The sequence below is a fragment of the Periplaneta americana genome, chromosome 6, assembly GCF_040183065.1.
Source record: "Periplaneta americana isolate PAMFEO1 chromosome 6, P.americana_PAMFEO1_priV1, whole genome shotgun sequence".
Classification (NCBI taxonomy): Eukaryota; Metazoa; Arthropoda; class Insecta; order Blattodea; family Blattidae; genus Periplaneta; species Periplaneta americana.
In genome coordinates, this window is record NC_091122.1 from 75,954,209 (window position 1) to 75,973,262 (window position 19,054).

The 19,054-nt window shown below is 34.2% G+C and overlaps 1 protein-coding gene and 1 long non-coding RNA gene across 4 annotated transcripts in view; one reads left to right on the forward strand and one right to left on the reverse strand.

Moving 5' to 3' along the window:
* Window positions 1-2,062, forward strand: part of LOC138701424 (uncharacterized) — a 33,880-nt gene extending 31,818 nt beyond the window's left edge. The window contains exon 3 of one of the 2 annotated variants that reach the window (XR_011332553.1): window positions 1,489-1,918. This is a non-coding gene — a long non-coding RNA (uncharacterized lncRNA). Of the gene's footprint in view, window positions 1-1,488 lie in introns of both variants that reach the window. The other variant, XR_011332554.1, reaches the window with a different exon arrangement.
* Window positions 2,063-4,919: 2,857 nt separating this feature from the next.
* Window positions 4,920-19,054, reverse strand: part of LOC138701421 (ankyrin repeat and BTB/POZ domain-containing protein 1-like) — a 119,510-nt gene continuing 105,375 nt past the window's right edge. For both annotated transcript variants that reach the window (XM_069828286.1, XM_069828287.1), the window contains one exon: window positions 4,920-13,117. In XM_069828286.1, coding sequence (XP_069684387.1) covers window positions 12,911-13,117 — 207 coding nt within the window. In that variant the 3' untranslated portion in view covers window positions 4,920-12,910. The remainder of the gene's footprint in view (window positions 13,118-19,054) is intronic.

Here is a 19,054-nt window from a genome sequence, read left to right on the forward strand (position 1 = left end):
TTTTGAGGAGGTGAAAAAAAAGAAAGAAGGAAGGTTCTACTTATGGTGCTGGATTGTTCTAGATCAAAGGTTGGTGACTATAATCTTTGAATCGATTTTTCTATGAAAAAAAATTTTACAACGCCTTGCCATCTATAAAAAGTTCCTTGCTGAACAATTTTCATGCACTTCCATTGAAACTTTCTGAGACTGACGAGGAGAGTTGTAAAAACCAAAGTGGGTTAGAATTTATTGTAAGTACATATTTTGTATATATTTTAAACGTTAGAATTTGAAAAATTACAGATTTTGTAAAATAAAAATGAAATATGTGAATTAAAAAAAAATATTTCCAACAAACTAAATTACTAACAATAAAATGCTAACTAACTATTGTTTTTATACATATAAAGTATGTGCTAACCAATTTTCAGAACTAAATTTAAAAAACTGTTCCACAAGGGGCATTTATTGTATCGGATATTGAAAAATAACAAAAATTGTGTATCACTCTGAAACGAATTAAGGTAGGAACATAAAATTTTGTACAGAATCTACTGGCAATGACATATATAAGTGGTTAAAATATAAAAATAATCGGTAGAAAAATGAAAAAATTACAAATTTCACTCCTGTGTCCCCTTACACTTTGTGTATTTAGTTAATTTGACTCTTCATCAGGCAGCGCATTTTTGTTCCCAAACGTACAGCAGATTGAGTATTTTCTTCTGGTACATCTATTACGTCATGTCGATGCATAATGTGGCTCATTACCCATGGATGCATAAGCAGGGTAATACTGTAAGCAGGTACACATAGACTGTGAATCATAGTACAATCACAGTCTAGTATATACAGTCACGAAGCTCAATACGTAGGGAATATGCAGCCATAGATGCTAACCACTAGGATCGCTACTATCGCCTCATCACAGACAATGCAAAATAGTACCGGCACAGTCTCTTGTTCCTAGTACCCTCAACTCAAGCTTCGTGACCATATATACTAGACTGTGGTGTCATCATAATTAAGACAGAATACAAGTTAGTACATCAGATTATCTTTAACAGCAATAACGTTATAGGTGAAAACAATGCATATAGGTTTGGTACATATTTAATTATATTAAATCGCGGGTGCTCGTGTAAAGGGGGTTAAGTCAAATTGCAAGGTTTGTAAACTTCTCTCCTTTGGTACTGAACAAAACCCTTTTGTCACAAAATATGGAGCACTGTAACTGCATCATAGATGGAAGAATGACTTAACCCCTTTAACACAAGAGAAAAGTAATTGTGGATAGTTCAAATCTGTACCTATTCCAATTCAGCCAAATCAACTTAACCCCCTTTACACGAGCACCCGGGAAATATAGTCCCCTTGGAGTCGGTAAGTATGCAAATAGATTTTTCAGAAATTTGAGTAACACACTGAAGAGCAGCATCAATAGCTAGCAATTCAGTGTCAAGACTGGAAGGAGGAAACTGAAGTCTCAGTTTTTATCTGTTACAGGAGAAAAGAGCCACGCCAGTTGCAGTAGTGGCTTGAAGATGCTTTAATTGTGGAGGTGTAAACTCTACATTGCTGTACCACCAACTCCCAGCATAGGACCAAGTGTATTATAACTTGGGTAATCTAAAATATGCCAATTGAATTTTTCAGAGACAGAAGGAGGTACCCACATAAGCTGCATTACCACCAACGCAGTCCCATTATATTTTTGACTGTTTATAACTAGGGCAATATCAATATCATAACATTGTAACAAATTAGTAAACATTGGGTATCTAGTAGAAATGCCATTATCATGAAATATATTGAATAAATGAATACTAATTTTATTGAAGATATTAGTGATGATATCAACTATTCCTGAACACAAGGTAAATGCTTTTGACATCTTATCTGGTTGTGATTTTATATCTGTAATTAAAGTTTTTGAAGCTTGTAATGACTTGTTTGAATTTATCTGTCTTGAAAAATGTAAAAATCCTTTTAATGCCTTTAAATCCATTATCCTGAGGTGGGGATGTTGTATAGACTCAGAAACAAAATTTGAGCATGTTATAACTCGAACTTGGAAAATTCAGGTGGCCCAAATTTTTCTGGGTCTGTACTAGACTCAACATGCTGGAAGCCAGGAACTGTTGAAGTGGTTGGTCATAATTTTTGGAATGACATTTGTGTTAATTGTGGTAAATTCTGTGGCATAGTTCGAGATTTTTGTCGTTTTTATATTGCATAATTCGGGGACAAATCCGATAATTTGCTGGGTGTCCCCCACCACAGTTTGTACAGGTTATAGGAGTTTCAAGAAGTTTATCACAGTCTTTTGTGTTGTGTTTTGTCCACATTTAATACACTTCGGTGTAAGGGTACATACAGTAATTGAACTTTGTGGCCTAAGCCTTGGCATCGAAAACACTGTATACAAATGGCTTTTAAGGAACCCAGAGGTTCATTGCTGCCCTCACATAAGCCCGCCATCAGTCCCTATCCTGTGCAAGATTAATCCAGTCTCTATCATCATATCCCACCTCCATCAAATCCATTTTAATATTATCCTCCCATCTACGTCTTGGCTTCTCCAAAGGTCTTTTTCCCTCCGGTCTCCCAACTAACATTCTAGATGCATTTCTGGATTCGCCGATATGTGCTACATGACCTGCCCATCTAAAATGTCTTGATTTAATGATCCTAATTATGTCAGGTGAAGAATACAATGCATGCAGTTCTGCATTGTGTAACTTTCTCCATTCTCCTGTAACTTCATCCCTCTTAGCCCCAAATATTTTCCTAAGAACCTTATTCTCAAACACCCTTAACCTATGTTCCTCTCTCAAAGTGAGAGTCCAAGTTTCACAACCATACAGAACAACCGGTAATATAACTGTTTTATAAATTCTAACTTTCAGATTTTTTGACAGCAGACTAGATGACAAAAGCTTCTCAACCGAATAATAACAGGCATTTCCCATATTTATTCTGCGTTTAATTTCCTCCCGAATGTCATTTATATTTATTACTGTTGCTCCAAGATATTTGAATTTTTCCACCTTGTCGAAGGATAAATCTCCAATTTTTATGTTTCCATTTCGTTCGAAAATACTGTTGTGATTTCAATTTTTCAGTCGATTCTGGTGTACAAGGGATAGTGAGTACCCATATTGAAAGCAAAATAATTTTTTGAGATTCATTATCATAATAAGTGCGTTTCAATTGTCTTATAATTAAGCAGTGTTGTTTGCTTATCTGCTAAAGCATGGACTATAATATTTTCTTGATTAAATGAAGGTGGTAATCCCTTTATCACAAACTTAATATTTGCTGTCTCTTGTCCACCATAAGTATAATAACCTAGATTGTGGTCTTGAAAAATTTCATAATCTTATTTCTTTTTTCATTAGTGACCATTAGGTAAATATTCTGCAGTGATATCTGAGTGAAGTACTGTTCTAGCAGATTTAATAATTGTTCAAAATCTTTATTGTATTGAACAATAACAGGCGGAGATTTTTTTTTTTTCATTTTTGGTGTTGTGGCTAGATCTGCATTGTTTACACTTGTTTCCATTTGCTCTACAGAATTCCAAGCTTCAAATTGATTTACGTTAATAGATTCAGATTGGTAATGGACTGTTTTACTAGTTTTATTTGGTACCGGTACTTTGAAACCCTTTGATCACTGTTTTGTGGGTTTTCTTTTACCTCTCTGTTGATATATTAATTCATATTGTGCTACCAAACTATCCAGAAATACTTCACTTACTTGGCAATCTGTTCCATTTTCCTCAAGAAGATTCCTCTCAAAAACCAGTAGTCTGTTTTGGTCTATTTGATTAACACATTAGATGGTGGTATAAAAGGCAAACCCTTTTCTCTGCAGTTTCTGTGAAAGTATGTCGTCTGGTCATAGGTCGACATTTTCGAAAAAATGTTCCAACCACTTATTAACCCTCAAGTGGTAACACATTTTATTACGTTATAGGTAACATTAGTCCCTCAGACCCTGTAATTTTTATTTCCTTTTATTCATTATATTATTGAATTTACTTCACGCGCGATGTGTGTGTGTATGTCATAACTACAGTAAAACATGATAGAGCATCATTCTCTGGAACATAGGAATCATCTGAACCAGGCATGCCAAAACCCTGCACATTGTGCAGTTGTCTCTGTGTGATGTGCACTTTCTATTTCCCTACCTGGAGGGAGTGTATCGCCTTGGAGGGGAGCGCGACATGGCTATACAGTACCTGCAGCAGCATATCAGCTTTTGTTTAAGTACTGTAACACAGTTTCAGTACAGGTGCTGATTTGGCTGTGTCTGTGAATGAGTTATGATAAATAAAGTGAAGTGTTCACAGATAACGAAGAAGAGAAATTACGAATCATAAAACATAATTATTGTTATAATGTTTTCCTCAGCCAACAATAATTATTTTAAAATGAAAGGCTTTCATCAGGTCATGTCGAAGTAATAGTGTTGTGACAGTTTAGATCAGATTATAAAGTTCTCAAAATATGATATTGCTAGTGCTTATTTCTTAATCAGTACTCTCACGGCAAAACAAACTTGACAATGGCGTTGTTTTGGAGTCTGTACTAACACAACCATCAAAGATTAGGCGACTTATGACTTTCATTTCATAAGCTGGTAAGTGATGAGAATATAGTGAGGAATACATGTGAGGCTCTAGAGGTTGTAAGGAGCGAAGAAAGCAACTATTTGTAAGGTGGAAAAATTTTCTGGAAAAATATATAATGGCGAATTTTCCATCTCACGTTTCTGTATTATGTTAATATACTTATGTTAATAAATCTTTAAACCTGACATAAAGAAAATGTCCTCGCTTCACAGCTTGTGAACTACGCTTTTGACCAACTTTCTGATACTTGCTCTCAACATTTTCCAAATAAACTATATGTAAATATTAATTCAAGTTTAATTTATCCAATTTATTAGTATCAGTGTGAATTTATACTTACATACAGCAAGAAAATGATTTCAATATAAAAACGTCGCATGTCCTACTGCATGTAATTGGGAATATAATATTTTCTTCAATATTTGTGTACCAATGGTCCCAATAAATAACAATGCTTGACAAACAATGAAAGAGTAGGGTCTATTACTTTAAAGTAATTAGTACCTACTATGTAAAATGAAATATTTGTTCGTTTTTTGTTGTTTAGAAATTACTGCAACATTTTTTTCTTCAAATACTATATAAAAATCATATTAATAAACTATGCTTTACAAACCACTACTTTGTGAAGTAAGTGTGTTTATAATGTCCAAATGTCTATTTAATCCACCCTAGATGTGCAGAATAGATTACTGTACACCCCTCCAGCTAAGAGCTGGTAAGTGCAATGCTTGAATAATGCAGTCCGCACAGACTGGGATCTGTACACATAACTGCACATTCAGTGTCTAATTGAGGACCGTTTTTGCAAAACTTGCTAACTGAAAAAACTAAATTTTACAGGAGAGACAAAACACCATAGTAAGCAAGTTTTGCTGTATGTCTCACTTATAGCAGAAAGCAAGTCTTGGAAAAACGATCACACTTTGACACACTACAATGAAGAAAAATAACCCAATTTTACTAAGATGCTTTGAACATCATGTAGAGGCCTACCTTATGTTAACAATCTATCAAAATTTCAATTTTGCAAATTTTGCAGTTAGCAAGTTTTGCAAAAACGATCCTCAATTTCTGGCATGCCTGATCTGAACCATAATCATATGGCTATCTATAGTCGAACAGGACATCAAGAAAATTCAAGAAAAATGCACCAAGTAACACTGCAGTCTAGTATATGAGTCATTCCACGTCAAATTGCACAGCAATAAAACACGACCTTCTCCGAAATGGTCGAATTTTTTTTCATGAATTCCAGACATCAAATAAGGAGACCCGTATTTTTTTATTTTCACAATTATTAATTATTTGTGTAGTTATGAATATTTGAAGTTACGCAAATTATGCGCGCACTGTTACATAAACTCGCTTGGAACTTTGTGTCTACATATAATTGAGATTTGTGGTTTGGCGCATTTGAAAGACGAAATACAACACTTTTTATTACTTTAGGCCTATCACAAATAAATTTAAAATTTGGCCTATTTTTTTAATCATTTCTTTTTCAAAGCAAAATTACTATATTAAATAGCCAAGTTAAAAATCTGAAAAAATATAGACTTATTCGCTGATGTATTATCTGTAAACTACTGCATTTATAAATATGGGATCGGCACCCATACATTTGTAACAATTTATTTTCCGGAGGCATGCACGCGCTCGCAATGCCCAGCTAATGAACTGCTTGCAGCCATAGGCTAGAAGGCTGCCCGTGGAAATTTCCCGTTGCATCTGATGTCACCATTCTAATCATCAAACGATTAATACCTTAAGGAACAGTAAATATCTTATCTAAAATTATTTTATTATTGTCAGCTCAGGGGGAAGCCCTTCACAGTTTATACTGTAATATAGCCAAGTGTTTGATGATAGCAAGACTGGGTAAGGCAGTAAACTTTATGGCAGTAAACAGATGGCATGAGAGAAAAATAATCAGTTTGGGTTTGAATTTCGCGCAGTGACGTGACTTCTATACAACATGAGTGATGGTAAAGATCGCGTAATATATAACACGTGTATAAATCCATTTACCTTCCTAATCACGCTTTTAAAAAGAAAAGTACACTAAGAGGCGTAAGTTGCGACTTATTGATAAAGCTCAATTTAAAGGAGTCTTTGAGTGTGCAAATATGCGATTTGTTCCGTAAAAATGAATCAATTTCCGCATAGGTCAGGTGAAATTATATGTGAAGCCGGTAGTTCTTGTGATATTAATAAACATGAATCAAATGAAAGTGCGGACAGAGAAAGTGATTATCCCAGTATTTCTTCTAGCAGTTCTATGAATACAGTGCTAGAAATCAGTAATATTGAGGAATTAAACAAGAGTTTGATGTCAATAGAATCCCCTATCAAGAAAAGAAAGATACAACAAAACGATACCCCGGTGAAAAGTTTCAAAAGTAAAAGGCTCCCTAGCATGTTAAGTTTTTCATGTAGAAGATGCATCATCATCCATTCAAAAGTCACCATATTTTATTTTTGACGGAATGCAAAGAAAGTACAACCTGAAAATTGCATAGTTATTGCAGACTTTTCTGAAAATTATTCATTTGTAATAAAAGATTCAATACAAGGTGTGCATTGGAACATATGCCAAGCCACCATACAGTACAATTTTAATTTTACTTCCTACTTTATTTTATTTTATATTCTCTTATAGGCCTATTAATATTATATCTGAACTGTGACCGAACACGAGTGCTGCTCATTCGGTCTCAAATTTTGTTAATACTACTGCATCTCCTTTTTTTATATTGATTGTATTATTTTATTTCTGTTTCTCTTATTTGTAATTATATTCTTTATTCTGTATAAATAAATAAATAAATAAATAAATAAATAAATAAATAAATAAGTAAGTAAGTAAGTAAATAAATAAATAAATCCTTTCGTAGTATATTTCAAAGGAGATACAGAAATTCGTTACAAAAGTAATGTCATCTCATAAACCATGAAACATGACACTGATCCCTTTCATTTTTTTCAATCCGAAGCAATCAATTTCTTAAAGCAAGAATTCAACGATATGAAAAAAATCATCTACATTTCCAATGGATCAAGTTCACAAAAAAAATAAAAATAAAAATAAATAAATAAATAAAAATAATTGCTTACATGAAGACGATTACGGAATTAGTGCTGAATGACACTTCTTTGCAATGTCGCATGGTAAAGGTCCATGTGTTGGCATTGGAGATACTGTTAAAAGACTTGCCATGAGAGTTAGCCTATACAAGATCCTATAACAACACAAAAAAAACTGATTAGTCAGAAAAAACATTTCTAACGTGTCATTTATATTTTGTCCATTCAATAAGCACAAAAACCACACTGAAAATTTGCAGGCCAGATACCATAATCTAAAACCAATAACTGGTACATTAAAATTATATTCTTTCATTCCGTTGTCAAAACCTGAAGATTTAGTAAAACAATTTTCTTTCAAGAAAGAAGGTAGGCGAATGAAAATTTAAAATGTGAATGAAAAGAAACATTTGAAAAGCATAATGTACAATTATTTGAAGATATCATAATAAGTAAATTAGCAGTGTTTCCTCGAGTAACTTGATCCGTACTGGGTGTAATGTTGCAACGTTCAGTCAATGATCCAGTGCCGATAAACCTCTTAGCGCACTTTAACGCTTCCCGTCCACTGCTGCTGCGCCGACCGCTACACATTCTGTCATAAGTAATTAAATTTCCATTAAACTACTGGAGATCCCATTCTGATTTTTTCTGGAATTATTAAGAGTACTTCAGTGCACCTAGTAGGCATTTTTTTAGATTTTTAATAGGGCTATTTCACATTGATGTATGTGTGTTAAAAATTTAATTATAAAAAAATATTTGAAATAATTATATTAAAATTAGTTACTAAATATTTAATAAAAGACAGTACTTTAAGCTTTTAAGTGCATTTTTCAAAAAAATTTTAACATCAATATCGTCAGAAATATGACGCTTTAAATGTTGCATTGTGCGACATTTTAAACGAATTTTAACATGTATTATTTTAAAAACATGTGGACTTAGGAGGAAATAAAAATACACTTGTTGGTTTATGAGACCCATAGAGTTGGTAAAAAAAATATAAACGCAATCAGAAATATGAAGGTCAAAATTTGTATAATTTTGTGCCATTTTACGTGGAATGACTCATATATAGTCACGAAGCTTGAGGTGATTTTTTTTAATTTCTTGCAATACAGCACTCCAAGCGGTTTGCAACTGAGTGTACTAGGAACTATAGACTGTGCCACTGCCATGGTGATCTAATAAAGGCCATAAGACAGACCATGTGACTCGCTTAACCTGATCACGAAGGGCCTGCAGCGAATACTCATTACATCACCTACAAGTGGTCCAAAATAAAGCATTTCTAATAACAGAAGGTTGTGACGTCTACACAGACAAATACAGATGCAGGACGATCTTAAAATGCCTACAATTTCTGAATACATCCGAGTTATTACCAGGAATTGTTAAATAAAAACAAGAGAAAATAAAAATGTATTACCTAATTTCAAATATTGGGAATTATAATGTTGCTAAGTACACAAAGCATAAAACCCCAAAACATATTCTACTGAATTAATAGGTGATAACTTATATTTGAGTTAACCACTGAATTGTAATTGACCTTATCATTATGAAAGAAAATGGATGAATTGTCGAGGGTCTTTATGAAGCCAGAACAATAAAGGTAAGCGTTCACTACATCGTATCGCCCTCCTCATACGTATCGCACACAACGGATATTTTAAATGCAGTGCGTTCACTGTAACGGCTTCACCTCATCGGATTCCCTATCAGCTGTTTGAAATATGACGTCATATGATATTGACATTGCTGAAAACAGAGGAGTTGAGGTTAGGTCTATTAATTATGACTGTTAGCGAATAAGAATTTGTAATTGCTTCATGCGTCTTAATTGAAGAGGAAGAAATGAAAAAAATATTGGTTACATAATATATATGTAAGAATGACTTGATTACTGTAATGGGAACACCTCAAATTATATAATTCTTCGCAATTTTCTACAAGCAAAATAAGTTTTCCGTCTGCCATTTTGGCGCGACACTGAACATGGCACAACATAATAGTAACAGTTGAGCAATTAAAATTGACTTATTAAAGGAGACCATGATTGCACGCATCGGAAAAGTTGCTCATCCGAGAAACATGGACGGATTTGCCAAGAGGCGATGCGTGCGATACGATGTAGTGAACGCAGTTACATAAGAATTACAGCAAAGACTTCTTTTTCCGATCAGTGCGATTCGTCCGATGAGTGCGATACGATGTAGTGAACGCTTACCTTAACAGTGACATCAAAAAACAGCATCGTCATCACTACTATCCTAGCATTTCCATCTCTCCTACCTTTCAATAAATATATCACTTCGATTTCAGAGATTTATGGACATCTCCGAATGCATACGCAAGATATCTTTCCTGCAAAATTGGCATACAAGCCATTAATTATACTTTGCTATATTTAAACACAATACTTTAAAGAGCATAACATACTGACAGTGAGAAGCCATGCAAATTCAAAATGTTCTCTGCAAAGTTTTAAGATAAAGGTGATCTTTCCAGAACCGTATATTTTGCATATGGCCCAGCAATCAAATTGTCCAAACTACAGGTACTGTCATCCTCTGAGGAGTTTAGTGCTCAGAGGAATGCGGTTCAGATTAGTCTAGCGCGGCACTGGAGTGGGAGGGAACAGTGACAGCGGCAGTCTGGAAGGAAGTACAATCATACTGAAAACATTCGCCCAATTTACGAGAGCAGTATGCCTATTAGTTTTCTAACGTATTTTTGGCGAGATAGAGAATTTATTTATTTATTCTGGTGAAGTTACGGCTATCACACCATCAGAAATACAAATACAACAAAATAAATAAAAAGAAAAATCATAATACAACCTCAATAATATAAATGAAAAGAAGAATCATACTATAAAATTTAGTGATTAGTAGAATTGAATTAAATTTGTAAAGTTGTTGTTGTTGTTTTCTAATGCCAGGCATTTGACAATAAAGTCATTTGACCTCTTGCACTCCAATATTTTTCAAAGATATTATCATGACCAGCCACTGAAGCACAGATTTTGAGGTGTTCCGAATCCATTTCTTGGTTTGAGTTGCACAATGGACAGTTAGGGGACTGATATATTCCAATTCTATGCAGGTGTTTGGCCAAACAATCATGGCCTGTTGCCAATCTAAATGCAGCTACAGACGATTTTCGTGGTAAATCGGGAATTAACTGTGGATTTTGATGCAGAGAGTTCCATTTTTTCCCTTGGGATTGTGTTATCAAATTTTGTTTGTTGAAGTCTAAGTATGTAGATTTAATAAATCTTTTTACAAAGTAATACGTAGATTTAGTAACAGGTCTGTAAGTAGCAGTGCTGCCCTTCTTTCCTAAAGCATCCGCACTCTCGTTTCCCAGGATTCCACAATGGGATGGTATCCATTGGAATACAATTCTTTTATTGAGTGATATTAATTGAGAGAGCATTTTAGTTATTTCTGCTGTTTGAGATGAAGGTGTGTGTTTAGAGACTATTGATAGAATAGCTGCTTTGGAGTCTGACAATATAACTGCATTTTTAAATTTACTGATGTGGCATAGAAGATTCCTGAGACATTCACTTATTGCAATGATTTCTCCATCAAAACTTGTTGTTCCATACCCAAGCGATCTATAAAGTGAGAAGAGACAGCACGTAACACCTGCACCGGCACCTTGTACTCTGGAGATCAAGGATCCGTCAGTGTATAAATGAAGCCAGTTTTGTGGAGGGTATCTAATATTAATTGTCTCTAAAGACAATTGTTTTAGTATTTCAGTGTTTACTTCTGTAAAGTAATCTATTTAAATATACTGTACTGCTGAACTCATTTGAGAAGTAAAACTACTTGACTTGTATTTTAAGATATTATCAACAAATGATTTTCGCATAACATTATAGGAATCTGTTTTTCACGATACCAATCACACATATTCTAAAATTCCAATAGAATAAAACCAAAAACTTTTCCACAACATGTTTCCTTAAAAATGATTTGTAACAGTGAAATATTTAACATGTGTAATTCATGTAATATTAACATAGCTAACATCAGGGAGATGTTTGAGCAAAAATTGCAACAATATATTTAATATATTAATAACAAAACCATATAGATCTAGGTAAACAATATGTATATGAAATATTCACACACCACTACAAACTGAAGACTGCATATTTTTGGACGATTAATACTTTCCAATCTGCTTGGCTCGGCTTGGCTGTAGCAACAACCTGCAACCCCCCCCGCACCTATGGCAAGAATACCTCAGGTCCCAGCGCTAAACTCGTTGGAGGAAGACAGTAGGTGGGTGAATTACCGTACATTTATGGTTCCTAAATCTGCAACCGAAATGTGTTATTTTAAACTTCAATAGCAATAGAAAAAATAAAAAGTTTTCTTTTGTTAAGTTTATTTATACATACTTTAACATCAATGGTCATATAGCATGGATATACTAGTAGGGGTTGTTACTACTATTCAGTTCCTGTTTCTATTGTGTGTTGTAGAGACTTATGTTCATGTTACTGATTTCGATTAATGTTTATGGTACTGGTGACTGAGACGGTGATGAATCATGGTATGTAAATTTCCAATCTGGCATTTGCCTTTTGTGACAGAGAAAATCATTAAAAAACCCCAGTCAGATTGGTCGGTCACGGGATTTGAACCTGGGACCTCCTGAATGCAAGTCTCAAAGTTACCATCTTAGCCAACTCACGTGGTAAAAAAAAGTCTAAGTTAAAGTTCTGTGGAATAATTCACCATTGCTTACTGCAAGTTTACAAATACATGAATCTCGTATATTTACATTATATATATATATTAATTCAGTTATTACCTTCTATTATTTTTTCGAAAATACATCAGTGGCATTAGTGCCTCTGCAGTCAGGAATATTTTTCTTATTACAATTATTCAGAACACAATGAACACCATATAGCATTAAAAAATAATTTAACAAAGCTCACAAGTAATTTAATACTATTAAAAAAATTAATAGTTGTTTGTATGTATGCAGTCCAGAAAACATGTACAAGGCACTAACAGCATCTGATGCTGTTCATAATCATGTTGAACATGCAATTATGGTAAATTGCTTTAGAACAACCCTTGAAAATAACTTTAAAAAGTAAACAATTTATATAAGAAGTGCTACCACTTTTGTAATTAATTATGCAGTTGTTCTGTATGCACCACATTAGGCATCTAACTCGAGATCCTCCAGAAGCATGTCAATGATCTTCAGTTTCTCACTTGCTTCCTCCATCTCACTAACAGTCTGCACATCCGATGTAATATGATAACGAATATCATCTATAACAGGAATGCTGTCTGTCTCTTGTCTGCCTTTCACTTCTGTTGCGTCTTGCATAATCAAGTCATGAAGTCCCTCATCATGCACTATCTACGAAACAAATCATAAAATACAATTAGAACACATGAGCATCAGTTCTCAATTTATTATCACATAATAATTTGTAAGAGTTGTCTTCTATGAAAACTTCATTTGTATAGATATAATAATGGACTATCTCTAATCATTAAAAAGATATAATCCTCTGAAACGCCATCATGACTTTTGGGACGTAGTGTAAGGTAATGGAGGGTAACTGTGCACAGGCGGCTAAGTATACGCAGTCGCTTTTTTCAGCTGTTAGCATCACTGGACGACTGATAACAATCTAGTAGGGTAGTGTGATCTGTAAGAGATTGTGTTAATGCTGTGGATACTTTATTCATATGATTACATTATTGAAAATGGTAAGTTGATATGTTTCGCTAACTTGACTGTAATTTCACGAAGAAGTAAGATAAGGTACTGGTCTCTCTGCAATAAATGTATCGAATTGCTATTAATACCTTAGACAATGCTAATATTGCTGGGGAGGATGCTGTTATTCCCACCTGGAACAAGCAGCACTTATTCGATCTACACCGGATTGAACAAGACAGTACCGGAGCCGGGCAAGTGTGCGCGCCAGATTCAAGTTTGCATACAATTATTGTCTTTCACACGGCAGCTTGCGTGACAGGCTAATTTTACGGCACTTTATCTCATAGATCTCTATTTTGCTGTTCCATTACCGTTTTATATTCGATGAAGATAACTGTTTGAACTTATTTCTTGTGGTTAAAGAAGACATGGGGAAGTATGAAAGGAAAACTGAAAAATCATGTCTCACACAAAGGCAGTTCGATGAGATAAAAAGATTGATTAATGAAGGAGCTAGCCAAAGGGCTGCTGCGAATAAGAAAGACTGAAAGCAAGAACTGAAAAGCAGCTTTCAAAATCGGGTTCTCAAGTGTTCAAAATTAAGAAAGGTATAAAAAAAATATGAAGAACCCAATTGAAAACTTCACTGCACCATAGGTGACATTAGGGCCTAGCACATCTAGTGATAAACTTCATCAGGGAAGATATACATCTGCCCTGGGTGTGATGTATCTAATGAAGAATGGGTATAGTGTAATAGGTGTGTAGAGTGGTAGCACGAGTTGTGCACGTCATATGAAGGATATGAACAACGTTTCAAATATTTAGCTTGAAGAAAAAAAATCCCAAAACTAAATCTACAGTTCAAGAAAACAAACCTGAGACAAACATATGAAACGAAATATTTAGGGACAATTTTTTATTCAAAATTATCTTGGAAAAATCATATTGAAGCAGTAGTAAACAAATCAACAAAAAGACTTCCAATTTTAAAGAGATTAGCTGGAGCCAAGTGGGGTAGTAATCAGCAGACTTTGAACATCACGTACAAAACATTCATCAAGCCAATACTTCTCTACAATGCGGAGGTATTAATTACAGCAAATAATTTCAACCTGAATTGACCAGAAGTATGCCAAAATCAGGCCCTGCGACTAATAACTGGTGCAGCAAAATCAACCCCAATCACGGCACTCCAATATATCTCACTCTAGAGGAGCAGGCACTAACACACCATGAAAAAATGCTACGGTTAACAACAACAAAATGGGAAAAAAGACTGTTACAACCAACCAAGTTGAAAACACAAACAAGTTTCCTGTCCAAAGTCACGGAAATAAAAACAGAATTGAATCTCCCTAAATCTAAAGAAAACATTTTAAGCAGAGAAAACCCTCTAACCTTCGAACCAATTAACATTCAACTAGATTTAGAAGAACCAGTTACAAAATCTGAAACTTCCAAACCTGTACTAAAAGCGCTGGCATTAGAAGCTGTGAACAATAGATACCCACCAGAAGAATGGTTACATATCTACACAGATGGGTCTACTATCGAAAACAACTCAGGATCAGGAATTACGTGTGCGTTATTCTCATTTTATCAACCAGCAGGACATCATACAACAAATTTTGATGCGGAAATAATGGCTACTCATATCTCACTCCAACATCTACTATACAGAATAGATAAATTTCAAAATGCTGTCATTCTCTCTGATTCTAAAGCAGCATTATATGCAATAAATTCATATAAAATGATGTCAATCCAAATTAAAGAATGTCACAAAATGATCCAACAACTTCAAAAACTACAGAAAAGAATTCAATTGCAATGGATACCTGCACAATGCGGAATTGCTGGAAATGAAACTGCTGACTTTCTTGCTAAAAAAGGATCCAATTTAATTCAGAATACAAATACAAGCCTACCTTTTACATCCATCAAAAGACTAATTAAAAATAAATATAAAATCAAGCAAAACCAAGCACTATGTACCAAAGCCAAAGATAAAAAATGGAGCATTTTAATAAAAAAAACAGAAATTATTCCAGAAATCCCACGTAAATATGCAGTAGCAAAATTCAGACTGCTTACAGAACACGATTATTTGGCCAAACACTTGAATAAAATAGGAATTTACACAAATCCAAATTGCCCTCTATGCAACAAAGAAGAAGAAGAAATGACTTTAGATCATCTCATAACCTGTGAAGTTCTACCTGATGGATCCACCACAGAGAAATATTGGAGAGCAAGAACGCTAATGGCTTCGTTGCCAAAGCCTGGCATTAGATAACAACAACAACAACAACATTTCTTAGTAATCCTTGTTACTAAGTTGTTGCAATACAGGCCTGTTGTAACTCAGTGAAACTAAAGAAAACATACATTAAGAGGTGCGTACAGTTAGCCAACATTCTGCATACACTTACCCGCATATGTCGTCTAAGTGTTCGCATTCGCCAACTTGTCTAAACTTGTATGCTACAATAAATGATTATCACTATAGACAGTTTTAACAATGCATAAATATTCTTAAAGTTTCCTTGCGTATGGACACCTACTTAATGTTACAAAATAATCACAGACGACCACATTATGAGCGAATTAAAACTAAGTGCGCACAGTACCCGCCATTACCTTATATACATATAATTTGGGGGAAAATCGAGTTATAGAGAATTTATTGGAATAGTATTATTTCTGCAATTAATTATTGAAAAAAAAAAATGATATTGTATAGCTGTTTAAGTACTGACTTAGGCCGGGTGCACACAGAATCAGACTTGTTTCCCATTGATTTTTTATTATGTGGTGCGACGGTTGTGAGCAGACAAGCAGACACAAGGAGACATGGAGAGAAACATTGAATGACTGCTAGAAGTTCGTCGTGAGGAGACTGTCTGATAGCTGCAGTGTACTGCGCATGCATTAGTAGTGGCTATGATTGCACTTTTTACTATCCTACTTACTTACAAATGGCTTTTAATGAACCATATCTGCAAATACTATATTGTTGTGTAATGCACATTATTCATAAAGGAGTTTGATGCGGATAAATTAGTTGTTTTAGTACAGGAAATATACGTTCTTTAAAATCTTTGAAACAATATCACGACAATAATGTGGTTTCTAAATATATGTGAGAAATTGCAAATGAGATGAATGCACAAAGTGAATAATAATATTGATAATAATAATAGGCCTACTTCTCTGTTCTATTCTATCACTTATTAATGATTTAATATACCGGTATTATTTTTCTTTATTGTGAGTCGTGAAGTAATCATGAACATAGAAAATGACGTTTGTGCACTACATTTGTAGTATTTAATTTTAAGACTCTTTCAATCATATAGATTTTTAGGCGTATTAAGCGTCCTTAGGTAATAATAACCAAATACATTAGAAATTTTCATATAGACAGTCCTCATTTTCTAGCCTAGACCAGTTTTCCAAACCCATACAGCCAGCAAATCAGTTGTCGCGAGCAGACAGTTTTAAACTGTCGCGAGGCATTGTAAAGCAAATCGTAGCATTGCACTGTGTCTGATTCTGTGTGCACCCGGCCTTAGTGTTCAATCATTCTACTCAATAAGCATATAGCCTAGAACACAAAACATTAATTTAAAAAAAGAATGAGAAGAGGTAAGTGTTGTCTGCATCTGTCTGTGATGCTCTTTTTTATGTACATCATGACACATTTCTTGGCAAGATAAAATTCTGATAGTTTGATTACAGTCGACAAATTCAATTCATGTATCTAAATGAATCTCATGATGGATAATTTAAATTTATCGCCACATTTTTTCATTATCTACATTCACTCCTACCTTCAGTGTGTTCAATATTAATCTGCAACTATCTTGTGACAAAAAAAATCCAAATTAGAATTAGCAGGATTTGTGTTTGTGCAGCAAGATGTCTTTATAATACAGTAAAACTTCTTTAATCTGGACTAATTGGAAGGATAAGTTACCGGTTTAACAAAAGCCCGGATTAAGGGGTTAGGTATAGCTTATAGCAGTAAAATTTTGGAAATATTCAACATTTTTTTCCTCCATTACTGTATCATGTACAATAATGAAAATTAGTATGTGTAAAACACTGTCCTTCTGCTATATGAAAAAAAAAAAAAAAAAAAAAAAAAAAAAAAATTCTTTTCTTTTCAAAATTCCCACATAACTCATAAACTATCCAACATTCTGTGACGAAATTCTTTGTGTGTATTTATGCATGTCATATCTACAGTATGCTACAAGATCACTTCTCTACTGTTGATAAATTGTCTGATAAAAACAAATTCATTTAAAAAATTATCAAATATCAGTATTTTCTTCCAACACACAAAAAAAAAAATTTCCATTTTGAATCTTGCGTACACTACTTTTAACAACTGAATATAAGTAATTGATTAACTAGCGGACTTACTCATGTTACCCCATACAACACAAACACGCTGCATTCAGGATAATGGTACACAGATTACTCACATACCCATGAGCCAACAACACTACAATGAAGAAGTGAACACAATCAAATACATAGCACAAGAAAACGGTTACAATCCAAACATAATAGACAACATCATAAGAAAGACAAAGCAAAAACTTAACAAACACAAGAAATACATCACACTAACATATGAAAACAAAAGCACACATAAGATCACATCTTCATTCAGAAAGCAGAAATACAACATAGCATACAGAACAGGAAACACACTACAAAGACATCTCAACACACAAAAAACACAAACAAATAAATACGACCAGACGGGTGTATACAAACTCACATGTAATAGTTGCGACAAGTTCTACATTGGACAGACAGGCAGATCATTCCAAACACGCTACAAAGAACACATTAAAGCAATAACCAGAGGACACAATACATCTACATACGCCGATCACATAACCAATGCTAACCATACATACAATACCATATATGCGGACATGGAAATCCTACACATACAACCCAAGAACAAAAAACTCAACACACTAGAATAATACGACATATACAAACACACTAAAACACACCCCGATCAAATTCTCAACACACAGATCAATTTCAGTACACACACATTATTTGACTCCACTTTTCAACAATCAAATGCACCCACACAACAGGCAGAGAAGTTCAAGATGACGCCGAGATCTAGTAGGCTCTGAGGATGGTGTGATGAAGCACCGAAACAGCTGTAAGCCGCACAGACTTACATAATTAACACGAGTAAGTCCGCTAGTTAATCAATTACAAATATTATTTACTAAGGAATGTAGTTGAAAGAGCATGATATTGTAAACATGAGTTTCAGCAATAAAATAAAAGAGAGAGAGAACATGAAAAATTTAAAAGCTTTATGAGTTATGAGGGAAATGCTACATCACTGCACCCACTCTTTCCAACACAGCTTCGTTTCTTATTCTGTCTGTCCACTTCACATGCTCCATTCTTCTCCATATCCACATTTCAAATGCTTCTATTTGTTTCTCTTCATTTCATCGTAATGTCCATGTTTCTGCCCCCATACAATTCCACACTCCACACAAAGCACTTCACTAGTCTCTTCCTTAGTAGATTTCAACAAACATATTTGTTTATAGAAGAGTTACAGGGATATTA